The following is a 13,718-nucleotide window of genomic DNA, read 5'->3' as shown; positions in this document are numbered from 1 at the left end:
CATGGTGGCACATGCCTTTAATTCCAACACTTGGGAGGCAGAAGCAGCCAGCTCTCTGAGTTGGGCCAGCCTGGTCTACAGAGTGAGTTTCAGGATAGCAAGGGCTACAGAGAGAAACCCTGCCTCGAAAAAACAAGAGAGAGAGAAACAGATAAGCAGCAGAAGCAACTCTCTAGGTCCTCCAGTGTTATCATCCTGACATTTTTAGGCTAGATAGCAAACTGAGTTCCAGGACACAGAGGCTGTGTTTTATTTCTGGGGAGCCCGTTTCCATGACCAGGGGGAGCCCCCATGCCTCACTACCTATATCTCTATGTATAAGGAAAACAGCCAGAGGTTCATCTGGCTCTGGCTCTTGGCGCAGCAGAAGTGGCATCCTCTTGGCAGGCGGGACAGCTCGTCTGCTGAAGTCCATGGGGTTGTTTTGCTGGCTGTCCTAATGACAGGCGGCTCCACTCAGATTCACTGGGCAGAGTCTGCCTTATAGTTGTGTAGCGCCGCAGGACACGGAGCCAAACAAGAAACATTTGTTCGTGTTACAAACAGCTTTTGCAGTATCTTCAAATGCCCCACGGGACATTTGAGTTGGCAAATGGTTGGTCTTTAATCACAAAATTTACTCCCCAATTCCACCTTGTATGCAAACACAAACTATCTTTTGCCCTTCCTTCCATTTCTTTCTTTCTTCCTTCCTCTCTCTTTGGCAGAGTCTTATGAAGGCAAGGCTGGCTTCAAACTCCATTTGTACCTGAGAATGACCCTAACTTGTGATTCTCCTGGCTATCCCTCCTAAGTGCTCAGATTACAGGTATGCATTGCCATGCCCAGCTCTTTTATAGATTTTGTGTGTGTTTGTGTGTGCGTGTGTGTGTATTCACGTGTGTGCGCATGGGAACTCATCAGACAGCTTCCTCTCTACCTTATCTTTTGAGACAAGGTCTCTCACTGAACCTGTCATTCGTCATTGGCTTGACTAGTGGGGCAGAAAGCTCTGCCCTATGTGTTATATTACATATAAGGGCAACCATGCCCAGATTTTCTACGTGGATTCTGAAGAATCCAAACTCAGGTCCTGGTGCTTAATCAGTTGGCAGTGCACTGACCAGAACTATCTCCCTGGTCCTTTTGCACACTCAACATGCACTTTCCCTGGGTATATATATGCTGCTTTTGGGTTTCTCTCTCTCTCTCTCTCTCTCTCTCTCTCTCTCTCTCTCTCTCTCTCTCCCGCCCCCCCCCCCCGCCCTCCCTCTCTCTCTGGTTTTTCAAGACAGGGTTTCTCTGTATAGCCCTGGATGTCCTGGAACTAGCTCTATAGACCAGGCTAGCCTCGAACTCAGAGATTCACCTGCCTCTCTGTCTTCCAAGTGCTGGGATTAAAGATGTGCACCACCAGCGCACAGATTGTTTTCTTTTTGTTGGTGGTATTATATATCCAACAGGGCTTCACAGAAGCCAAACAGATGCTTTGCCACTAAACTATAAACTCAGGCCCAAATTCCTTTTTAATTAAAAAAATTTTTTTTGGATTGAGAACAGTCATATTCTGTAACAAATTGACTTTAAACTCACTATCCAAACTAGCCTCACACTGGGGGTGACCCCCCCATCCAGCCTCCTGAGAGCTCGCCTCACTCTGGGGTGACCCCCCATCCAGCCTCCTGAGAGCTCGCCTCACTCTGGGGTGACCCCCCATCCAGCCTCCTGAGAGCTCGCCTCACTCTGGGGTGACCCCCCATCCAGCCTCCTGAGAGCTCGCCTCAATCTGGGGTGACCCCCCCATCCAGCCTCCTGAGCGCTCACCTCACACTGGGGTGACCCCCCCATCCAGCCTCCTGAGAGCTCACCTTACACTGGGGTGACCCCCCATCCAGCCTCCTGAGAGCTCACCTCACACTGGGGGTGATCTCCCATCCAGCCTCCTGAGAGCTAGCCTCACACTAGAGGTAACACCCCCATCCAGCCTCCTGAGAGCTCACTCACACTGGAGGTGACCCCCCATCCAGCCTCCTGAGAGCTCGCCTCACACTGGGGTGATCCCCCATTCAAGCCTCCTGAGAACTTGGATTACACGTATGTACAGAATGCCTAGTTCCATGTTGACGAGGACATTTTGGTTTTATATTGTTTGAACTGCCAATGGACGGTTTCAAACCCTGTCCGCATGTGTCTATCACATCCAGAGAGGCGTAAGCATACAGCCATCTCATTAATCCTTTCAGGGGGGTGTCCAAGGATTTGCTTTCTGGAAGTAAATTGTTTTAATTGTAAATTTCCTAGCTTTCTCCTTTTTATTCAAATTAGAGAATTTTGTTAATTTTTGTTTGTTTATCTAGGCAGGGTCTCCCTGTGTAGCTCTGGCTGACTGGAACTCACTCTATAGACCAGGTTGGCCTTGAACTCACAGAGATCCTTCTGCCTCTGCCTTCCAAGTGCTACCACCACCAGGCAAATTTTATTAATTTTTTTTAATATAGGGTCTCACTATGCTGCCCGGTTGCTCTGGAACTTTCTATGTAAACCAGGCTGACTTCAAACTCACAGAGATCTACCTGCCTATGCCTCCCAAGTGCTGGGATTACAGAGGTGAGCCATCATGCTGGGAAATTTTTAAAATTTATAACAATTTCATTTTAAGATTTGAAGGGGGCTTTTCAGAATCCTGTGATGCTGGGTCTGGTGAGGATGTGACTTAGAAAAAAGTGTGTGTGGGTATTCTGCTTGGCTCCAGTGTCTAGTTTTTCTTCTGCCAGACTCTGTGTGGATAATTCTGCAATTCTGGGGTCATCCATCAAAACACTGCTTCCAGTATACTGCTGCCAGTTTCTCTATTTTCCAATGCTTTGCTGACTTGGAGCTGTAGTGGGGGCCAGGGGGAAATATACAATGGTATCCTGTAATCCAATTCTGCTTCACAGAGGTGACAGATTGTGGTTTAGTGGCTCCTCTTCTCCCTTTTATTCCTGATGCTGGGAATTGAACTTGGGGCCTTACGCGTAGTAGGTAAGCACTCTACCACTAGCTGCAGTCCTAGCCCTCTTTTGACTTTATGTTTTGAGACAGGATCGTGCTAAGCTGTCCAGGCCAGTGTTGAACTCCCTCTGTAGCCCAGGGAGGCTCCCATGTGCCTACCACACCTTCTGCCTTAGCCTCTTGAGTAGCTGAATTACATGCCTAGCCCCCTCTCTCTTTTATCCAGACTCATCTTGGCAGAGCCAGCATCCACACAGAAGGACAGTTCTGGAATACTTCAGAATCCCCAGAAAATCAGAGAACCTGTCAGCCTTCATTCTCAGCCCCCTGGGCCATTCACAGGAGCCTCTGTTTCCTTCCAGCAAAGTTGTGTCTGCTCATGGGACTTTTAACTTAGGGGTTCACCCCACGGATGTTACTATACGCAGGCTCCCCTCCTGCTAGACACAGTCCATTTCCCCACAATGCACCGGGAGTGCTTGTGGGCAGGGACCATGCTTCCCACCTTCCCACTCCACAGCACCCAGCCAAGCACAGGTTTGCAGGACTAAGCCAAACCCAGGCAGTTCCTTCCTTTTCTCTTTAAGCTACACTATTCCTGGATGCCCCCTGCGAGGAGCTTCTTCTGCTACCCACAAGCCCTTTCATGCCAGCTGTGGAGACTGGCGTTGCCTGTTTGTCTCCCTTGTGGGCCTCCTTAGAGAAGATTCTCCAGTGCTCTGAGTGCGCAGAGACCTTTCCTTATGCTGAATCTTGCTGATTTTAGAGAAGGTGCCCCATGGAGCCAATTAATTAAATATTACAAGTCAGTCTGTGTCTTAGCAGCCAGAGACAAACTTAGTGCTGTGTAGGGGCACAGCAGGGCAACTGCTCTGTACAATATGACAATGAGGTCAACAGGACACAGGGGAGCCATTTATAGTGTTAGTGGGCCCCAAATACTGCCGCACTCAGACTGACAGGAAACCTCAGGTCACTGATGCCCAGCTTGGAGGACGGGATAAACTTTCCAACTTGCTTCAGACTTTCCTGGTGGCTCACAGAATTAGGGGGCTGTTTACCTTTGTAATTCTGGAGCCTCGGAGATAAAGGCAGAAGGATTCTAGGCCAACCTTGGCTACATAATGAGTACAAGGCTAGCCTAGGCTACATGAGACTTTGTCTCAAACAAAACAGAATAGAAAGCCTCCAAACCATTCAAGGCAGCCTCCATCCCTCTCAGAAGAGCCCTGCTCATCACCTAAGGCTTCCACTGGGTTCCCCTGGGTGCCACCATACCCCCTGTCTAGATTGCATCTTCCCACTTCTTGCCTCCTCAGCGCCCAAAAGCCTTCTCTCTACAATCTTCTTTCTAAGCCAATGCTTTGACGCCTTCACAATCCCCTTCCTTGAGAGGGGGTTCTGCAGTACAAATTTCATCACTTCCTTAACTCGTTCAACTCCCAACCATGGTTGCTTGGTATTGGCTCTCACCAAGGACTACACAGGCCACCATCATTGCTGCCCCCTACTTAGTCTACTCTCCCACCGTTAGACGGGGCTCACCAGTATCTCTGCACACTGTTCCCATCACCACAAAACCGCCCCTGCCTCAGCGTGGCTCTCCTCTACTCCACGTCACCATCCCTTCTTAGACTCATCTACAAGCACCCTGTCTCTAGCCCATCTCTGAGAGCTCCTTCTCCCTTCCTTGAGTGCATCCCTTCATCTCTTCATGGAGCCTGAATCAGGGTAGCCTCAGTCCTGACCCATGTCCAGCTTGGGCTCCAGATCCAAACTTCTCACTAACTATGAGTACCTGTACCTCCGTATCTCATCCCCCCTCCTCCACCCACCGCTGAATGAGCTGGCCCTGGCTCTGCCCTCTTGTCTTTGGATGGCATTCCTACCAGCGCTAAGAGGCCTTAAGGTTACATCTTACTCAGCCTCCTCTTTTTTGGTCTACATCTACCTTGTTGCCCTAACACCCCCTGATCATATCTCAAAGAGGGTTCTCTCAAATCTGAGACTCTTGCCAACCAGTGATGTGCTAGTCACAGAAAAATGCTACAGTCTATGTGTTCAGGATCTTGTGTAGGGGGCACATACTCATGTCACCTTTGAACACCACAACCACCCCATGCAACAGATAACATTATTCTCACCATCTTCCAGATGAGACTGAGCCGCGCAGAGATAGAGGAACATGCCCAAGGTCACACAATCATGGAGCACAGAGCCAGGACTTGAGCCCAGGCAAGGTGGCTCTGATGATACACTCGGCATCTTTGCTGTCTCCTGGTTGTAATCTTGCCCAGCTCTGTCCATTACACCACCATCCCATTTAACCTATCCAGCATCCATTCTCTATCTGTCCTCCTTCTCTTCCTCACCCTTGTGCCCCATCAGTGCTCTTCCCTTGACTGGTATTAGTTGTGTTTGAAATGCCTCGTGAGCCCCTACTCCCTGCAGAAGTTCTGAACTTCATGGCTAGCACACAGAGGTCTTTCTGATTTGGCCCAACCCACAGCTCCGGCTTCATTTTCTGCCAGCTTGTTCCCTGGCCTCTCCAGTTTCCCCAGATTGAGCCCTTTCTCTGCATGAAGTCTTCATACTCACTGTCTTCTATGCCTGGAACACTCTCGACACTTTCTGCCAGTTAAGAGTCCCACTGGTCCTGAGCCACATACTTCCAGGACCCTCATTTCAGAGAGATCCTCAGGCAATATTGCCAAGCTCAGTATCCTCATTCCTTACAGAATTCTCTGATCAGACTGTAATTTCTCTTCTTACAAGGGGCACCCCCTGTCTCACATACAAGAACAACTGATATCCAGGGAACCAGCAGAGGGTAGCAATATGACCTCCTGGGTCTTTCGGCCATTGCTCCAGCATTACAAAGGATTCTTTTCATCGTATAGCCCAAGATTGAAAAGTCTAGAAAGGCTTTCAGGGATCTACTTTTCCTTGAATTCTACAGGTCAGGCTAACTCTTGGCCCCATTTCTTTTATAAGAATATAAATAATAATGACAGCTGAGGTACTGTACTCAGAAGTCAGGGGCAGGAGTCAAAGGTTCAAGGTCATCACCAGCTACTTAGTGACCTTGAAGGCAGAATGAGCCCGAGACTCTGTCTCAAACAAAAGTGGAAGCCCCAGTCCAACTCATTAGTGCTTCCTTAGCACATACATTATAGGAATCTTGGAGACATCATATCCAAACCTCTTCATTTTGTTCATGGGGAAGCTCAGGCTCAAAAGGGAGAAGCCAGCAACTAACAAAGAGCAGGCAACACTGGAGGCCCCTGCTTGCCTCTATCCAGGTATCTGATCTCCTCCAGCTACTTCTCAATCCCATGTGTCTGCCCTAGGACAAAGAGGTGTGCCACAAATTCTATTTGTTCTTAATAATAAAAACTCGGAGTCTTGTTTGTTTGGGGTTTTTTTTTGCTTGTTTGTTTGTTTTGTTTTTAAAGACAGGGTTTCTCTGTAGCTGTCCTGAAACTCATTCTGTAGACCAGGCTGACCTTAAACTCACAGAGATCCGCCTGCCTCTGCCTCCTCAGTGCTGGCATTAAAGGCATGCGCCACCACTGCCCAGCTGCCACTAGGGTTCTTACCTCCGCCAATGCTCAGAGCAAAGGGGCGATCCTGTCCTCAGACTGCATCCTCAGACTGACCGCATCTTCCACACTGACTGCTTCTCAGACTGCTGCCTCTGACTGCACTGAGCTCCTCTCTCCTCCCACTTTATATTCCTCTCTCTACCCAACCATATCACTCCTGTCTCTACTTCCCTAGTACTGGGATTAAAGGCATATGATCTCAAGTGCTGGGATCACCTTTGTGTGAGCTCTGTCTTTTAGACTGGATCAATTTGGAGCAACCCAGGGTAGCCTTGAACTAACAGAGATCTGTCTGCCTCTGTTTTTCTCCCAAGTCTTGGGATTAAAGGTGTGTACCACCACTGCCTGGCCTCTTGTGGTTTAGCTCTGCACTCTGATCTTCAGGCAAGCTTTATTTGTGAAAGCACAAACAAAATCTCACTACAAAGAAGTACTTCTACTACTGGGTCCTTCGCCTGTACCCAACCATCTCCTAAAGATCACTGGTTCGGCGTGGTCATACTTCACACACGGTGGATGAGTCAACACCCCTGAATCATGCAACTTCAGAACTACAGTTCATCCAGCTCCAGACTGCAACTCCCAAGTTGCACCAACTAGCCTGGGGCTTTGCACAGGGGCTGCACCAAGGGCAACAGACTCCTTCACTCTGGGGAAGTCTGACAACACCTTGTTTGTGTCTGAGCACAGCCGCGCTTTCCTCGTGTCCTCTCCCTACTCCCTCTGCCTCCCATTTAGTCATAATGAGGTCATCTGCAGTCTCTGCTCCCAGGCTTCTCCCCAAGGATGCTCTATCTAAATGGAGAGATGCAGAGGAGGATTCAGCAAAGGAACCAAGGGAAAATAAGCGCTAAAATCAGAGGCGTGGGTTCAAATCCTGGCCCAGCCAGTTGACCAACTGCATGACCTTTGTCAAATTGCTTAATCTCTCAGGTCCTTGCTGAAAAAAGGTGGGGCTGCCTGGAAGGCAATTTCCTCACCCGTAGAGTCAGGCTAGCAACACATAATTATCTCCTGGATGCAGTAGGAATGATATGGGATAAAGGGGCCTGCAGCATTGGTGGTCAGTGACGGTGGGCTGCCTTCTCTCGGGATGTACAGGGAAAATAGACGTGACTGCCAAGCAGAGGCAGGAGGGTGCTCTGAGAGTGTGGATATTGAGATCTGACGGCCTTGGAGGGACAGGGGCAGAGAAGAGGAGCCTTGAGAGGCTGTGAACGTGAGCAGAGTCCCAGGGAAGGGTACAATACCTAGGCAGCAAGTCTCTCCCTCCAACCCCCTCCCTAGATTACAACTCTGTCCCATCTTGTTGGGGGCAATTGAGGGTCTAACTCTGCACCTCAAGCTGGGCTCAAACTCATAGTAATAACCCTGTCTCCCACAGCACGAGTGTACCAGGTGGGGGCTCCCATGTCTGCCTGGCTGGAATTTTCTCTCAGATACGAGGAACCTGTCTCCTATTTAGCGCTATTGAGAAAGAAGCTAATTCTGTAGTCTTCACCTCTAGTTGCTCCAGAATTTAATATCCTGCTTAAGCTGGGAGTCCTTCCTCATAGATAACCCAGATCTCTCTTTGATGGGGTCTATGACCCCTGATCTCCAAGGCAGGGGGAGAGTGGTTGGTTTTCATTTGTTGACAAAGTTCTCAGCCTTTCTGATGAACAAAAGTGGATCACTTGCCTGCCTGAGAGGTTTTGGTTTAGGACTCTACCCCCTTTTTAACCATGAAGAATGCTTCTAGAATGAACAGCCTTTTTAGGAAATGTTTATTTATTTATTTATTTATTTATTATGTATACAATATTCTGTCTGTGTGTATGCCTGCAGGCCAGAAGAGGGCACCAGACCCCATTACAGATGGTTGTGAGCCACCATGTGGTTGCCGGGAATTGAACTCAGGACCTTTGGAAGAGCAGGCAATGCTCTTAACCTCTGAGCCATCTCTCCAGCCCCCCTTTTTAGGAGATGTTAATAGTAACTTTGGATTCTATCTTCAGAAAAGAAAACACAGGAATATATGCAATTCCTGGAATGCACATTTGACTCGGTTCCTTCCCAGATTTCTACCCAAGCCTGGACGGGGAGTATCAAAGTATAGGAAAGGAGCCTGGTGATCATCTAAGACCACACACCACACACACACACACACACACACACACACACACACACACATTAACCAGTTAGAGACCGGCAGAAACAGAAGCAAACACCCAGGCTTCCTGGCCTCGTGTCTACCCTTAGCCCCACCCCCCAGCTTCCCTTTATTGGTATCAATCCAGATTTCCGCTCCCCAACACATCCTACCTTACTTCCCCCACTCCCAGGCTTCCCACCAGCTTGTCACCTTGACAACGTCATTTCAACTTTCTCTATACCATTCCCATTGATTTCTCTGCTATTGTTCAACTCCATGTGGCACTTAATGCCCTTCCGAATTAAGTCAAACTTCACCTGCTTTAGGAGCCTTCCGAAGTCCTAAGCTAGTGCTTCCATTTCCCAAGCCTGGTTACACACTCCTGTTTTGAGACAGTTGACTTGCTAGGAGCAAAGGATGACCTTGAATTTCTGATCTTCCTTTGGCCACCAGGCCCAGTTTCCTTGATACTGGGGATGGAACCAAAGGCCTCCATGCTAGGCAAGCACTGTGCCCCCTCCCCTAGGCTGCTTCCCCAGTCCCCAAGTGCTTCTGTCCGAATGCTTCTTTCCCTGCCGTGGCCTCTATCATCTTGCGTTGGGTCAAGCGTTTCTTTGGGAAGAGCCACTTTGTTCCTTGGGGCTCTGCAACTTCCTCTCCATCCTCAGACAGTTCACGCCACAGATCCCCTGAGGCTCAGTCAAGGGCTGAAGCTCAGCAGGTTGTTTTCCCAACTACAGACACTCATCTGAAAGCAGCCTCCCCTGACCAGAGCTCTCTAGAAGGGATGATGGAGAATAATCACCAACAAATGCTATATTTGTCTGACACCCCCAGAATTTATAGGATGAATGTTTTCTGACCCAAGTTCTTACCTGTCGGTTGAAATCTAGGCCATTTCGATCATTTCCTGCAAAGAGAGAACAGATGCATATATATTAGACCCCAGTGCAACCAGAAGAGAGTGAGGGAAGGGAAAAGGATGCTGGGAGGGGAGTCGGTTTGCCTCTGCTGTCTTCCTGTTCATTCAGTTTTCTAGAAACACAGGGGGAAGTCTCCTCCAGAGGAATGAGTAGCCAGGGAGTCACCTTGGGGGTGCCCTGACTTGCCCAAGGTCACACAGCAAGACAGTCCCCCTAGGGATAGACATTTTATCTGACCAACCAGAACTCTGGATCTACCACCTAAAGTTTATGCCCCCCCCCCCCTGCAGGTGTTCTGTCCTTCACTGCTGAGAAGAGGGGACTGACCAGCAGCACTAATACAGACAGGGATTGTCCTAAGGTAACTGAGACAACCAGCCCTGTCCTCTAGGTATTATGATGCCTAAATCACGGTACCCGGGTACCCGTCTGTCTTATCCCTCCATCCCTCCCCCTTAGTCCACTTGTACTTCTTGTTTCCTTCATCATCTTGTTTCCTTCCGTTGTTGTTTTAAAATGATCAGGTGTGACTGGGTGTGGTGGCCCATGTTTTTAATCCCAGCATTTAGGAAGCAGAGGCAACCAGATCTGAGTTCAAGACCAGCCTAGTTTACTAGTGAGTTCCAGAGCTGCACAGAGAAACTCTGTCTTAAAAAAAAAAAAAAAGAGGTCAAGTGTAGTCCAGGCCTATTTCTTTCCTGAGGACGGCTTTGAACTCCTGATCCTCCTCCTCCACCTCCTAAATGCTGGGATTAACAGGTGTGTGCCACCACACCCAACCTTTTCTTTTCTTGACAAAATAAATAAATAAAATAATAAATAAACACATGGTTAACAGAAAAGCTGCTTGGTGCAAGAGCCTAAAATGGCAAGAAGATTTCTCTATAGAGACATAACCACAATTAATATTTGTGGGTATTTGTAGTATCCCTCTTTTTTTTTCAAAATCTTTAGATTTATTTATCTTTATGTAAATTAGTGTTTGGCCTTCATGTATGTCTGTGTGAGGGTGTCAGATCCCCTAGAACTAGAATTATAGACAGTTGTGAGCCGCCATATGGGTGCTGGGAATTGAACCCAGATCCTTTGGAATAACAGCCAGTGCTCTTAACAACTGAGCCATCTCTCCAGCCTCATCCCTCCCTCTTTTTTGAGGCAAGGTCTCTTCTAGCCTTAACTGTCCTCAAACTTGCTATGTAGCTAAGGATAACATTGAACTCATGATCTTCCTGCCTCTACTTCCTTTGTGCTGGGATTCCAGGCATGTACCACCACCCCAGGTTTAAACTATGCTATGAATGGAACCCAGGGCTTTGTGCTTATTAATCAACCACCCTATCACCTGTCCATATCCCAGGGCCATTTTATAGCCTTTCATTCTAACTTTTTTTGTGAATGATTATCATCTGTCTAGACTTTTACCCTTTTTCCAGGGAGCAATTGATACATAATATTCCATTATATAGACATACAGTAATTTGCTTAAATATATACTTATTACTAGATAAATTGCTTCTACTCTTTGTAATTATATCCTTTTTTTTTTTTTGGTTTTTAGAGTCAGGGTTTCTCTGTGTACTTCTGGCTGTGCTGGAACCTGCTTTGTAGGCCAGGCTGGCCTCAAACTCAAGAGATCTGCCTGCCTCTGCCTCCTAAGTGCTGGAATTAAAGGTTGCGCCACCTGACGGTAGTTATATTATTATATTCAGCTATCCCTCAATGAGAGAAGCTGCAATACAACCTTCCTTTGGGCCCCACAGACTATTGACTCCATATGTGTGTGGGGGAAATTAGCATTTATTAAACATTACATTGTACATTCAGCCAACCAGATGGCTCAGTGGGTTAAAGTACCCACTGCCAAGCCTGATAATAATCCAAGTTCATCTCTGGGACCAGCACAACGGAAGGAGAAAACCAACTGCTTCTAGCTGTCCTCTGAGGGACAGAGAGATGCTGCAGCTGTTAAATTACTCTCCCAGAGGACCCATGCTCCATTCCCAGTGGCCACATTGGGCAACTCATAGCCTGCTGATCATTCCAGATCCAGGGAACATGCACACACCTACCCACCCACCCATACACACACAAGTTAATTTTTTTTATTTACTTATTATGTATACAATATTCTGCATGTATGTATGCCTACAGGCCAGAAGAGGGCACCAACCATGTGGTTACCAGGAATTGAACTCAGGACCTTTGGAAGAGCAGGCAATGCTCTTAACCGCTGAGCCATCTCTCCAGCCCCAAGTTAATCTTTAAAAAACAGAAATGCTGTCCTCTGAGCTCCACAGAGTGCTTGTGGCACATGCGTATCCCCCATGAGTGACTAAATTAATGTTAAAGCCTTTTAAAAAGCACTGCTCACTTATATAAGCTGGCGCTGAACTTAGAATATAATAGAATCTCAGAATACTGGTTAAATGAATTAATAAATGCATGGGTCACTGCTTAGCATGGCATCTAACCGTCGCTTGCCCTCTTTTCTGCAGCCCTTTTGTGTTTTGTCTTCTGTGGCTTTCTCCCTCCCTCCCTCCCTCCCTCCCTCCCTCCCTCCCTCCCTCCCTCCCTCCCTCCCTCCCTCCCAGGCGCACTGAGTTCTGTTCAGAACCTTCAAAGGGTCCACATGTTACCACCCCACCTCACAGGGTAACTCAGTCCCTCTCTCCCTCCCTCCTCGGTAAGGCAGAACCCTCTAGTCGTGAGACACACACTGTTTAAATTCCCATTCATCTGTGTGGTTTCTAGTCAATTTCTTGAGACCCTAACACAAATCAGAGGCTTGAGAAATGCCTGAGACATGGCTAGGTGTGGCCATGTCTTCCCCAGCTCCCCTCAGAAGGTACTGGGAGCATGTGGATATCTAGGCTAAAACAAGATACTGTGACCCAACAGAGGCATGAGGTACACGCCTGACGGTTCGTGGCCCACCTCTCCAGATCTGGATGAGGAAGCTGCTTCGTCCTTCACTTCTTTTCTGCGCAAGTCCCAGCTTCCCTCCCAGACTGCCCTGGATCTGTTTGACCTGGCAGCTCTCCCTCCCAGCCTCCAGGAAGCCTGGGAAGTGGCACCTGTGAACTTCAGGCTGTGACCTGGCTTACTGGGACTCGGCTGCTGCCCCAGTGCTCCAGATCGAGATGTCTGGTGAGTTATTCCTGGCTCCCTTTCACAGAGAAGGGAGGTGGTGGTAGTGACGTGCTAAGCATTGGCCCAGGGTCACCAGACTCTTCTTAGGATGCTGGCCATCCCTTCAAGGTGTGGGGCACAGCAGAGCATTCTTGGAAGGAATCCCAGACTTGTCATCAAAGGGCTACAGTCCAGGCCCCAAGCTGTGTGAATTCCTTGGTCAAAACAGGGACCAGCTGAAGTCTCAGGCTTCTCAGTGTTAAACAAAGACTTATAGCATCTCCTCCTTCCCAGAAACACAGAGGCCTGCGTGAGACAAAACTGGAGATTACACAGTTTCCTTTGGGAAGTCCTGATATGTCCTGGGCCATTTTCCCACGGGCAGTACCTGTGTTAGAGACTTTGCCCGTACTGACTGGAACACCCTTCTCTAGCTGGAAAGCATCTGATGAGTGTCCTTCAGGTCCCAGTCAAGTGTCACATCCTCAGCAAGGCAGTCCCAAAGCAAGTGATTTCTCCTCCTGCATCTCCTTTCATTTATATTACTTAGGGTACATGCTATATTCTTCATTTGGTTTTTTTCTCTTTTTCCTTTTTTTTTTCTGGTGGTGTTGTTGGGGGCAGGATTTCATGTATCCCAGGCTGGCCTTGAATGTGGTATATAACCAAAGGTGATCTTGTACTTCCGATTTTCCTGCCTCCACCTCTGGAGAGGATTATAGGCTTGCACTATCATGCCTGATTTATACAGGGCTGGGAATGGAACCCAAGGCTTCCTGCATGCTAGACAAGCACTCTGCTAAATGAGCTACAACCTCAGCCCTATTTACTCTTTTTTTTTTTTTTTGAGGAAGAAACTTACTATATAGTCCAGGCTGTCCTTACACTCATGATCCTCCTGCCTCTGTCTCCTGAGTGCTAGGATTACAGGTGTATACCACCATACCTGACTGT

General features: G+C 48.1%; 1 protein-coding gene across 2 annotated transcripts in view; it reads right to left on the bottom strand.

Annotated features, from left to right (window-relative positions):
- Window positions 1-13,718, bottom strand: part of Pou2f3 (POU class 2 homeobox 3) — an 84,782-nt gene that overhangs the window by 46,065 nt on the left and 24,999 nt on the right. For both annotated transcript variants that reach the window (XM_075967817.1, XM_075967818.1), the window contains exon 3: window positions 9,588-9,622. In XM_075967817.1, coding sequence (XP_075823932.1) covers window positions 9,588-9,622 — 35 coding nt within the window. The remainder of the gene's footprint in view (window positions 1-9,587; window positions 9,623-13,718) is intronic.

This window comes from Microtus pennsylvanicus, chromosome 3 (genome assembly GCF_037038515.1).
Source record: "Microtus pennsylvanicus isolate mMicPen1 chromosome 3, mMicPen1.hap1, whole genome shotgun sequence".
Taxonomy (NCBI): Eukaryota; Metazoa; Chordata; class Mammalia; order Rodentia; family Cricetidae; genus Microtus; species Microtus pennsylvanicus.
The sequence above is the reverse complement of the archived record's forward strand: the minus strand, read 5'-3'. Positions and strand labels throughout refer to the sequence as shown.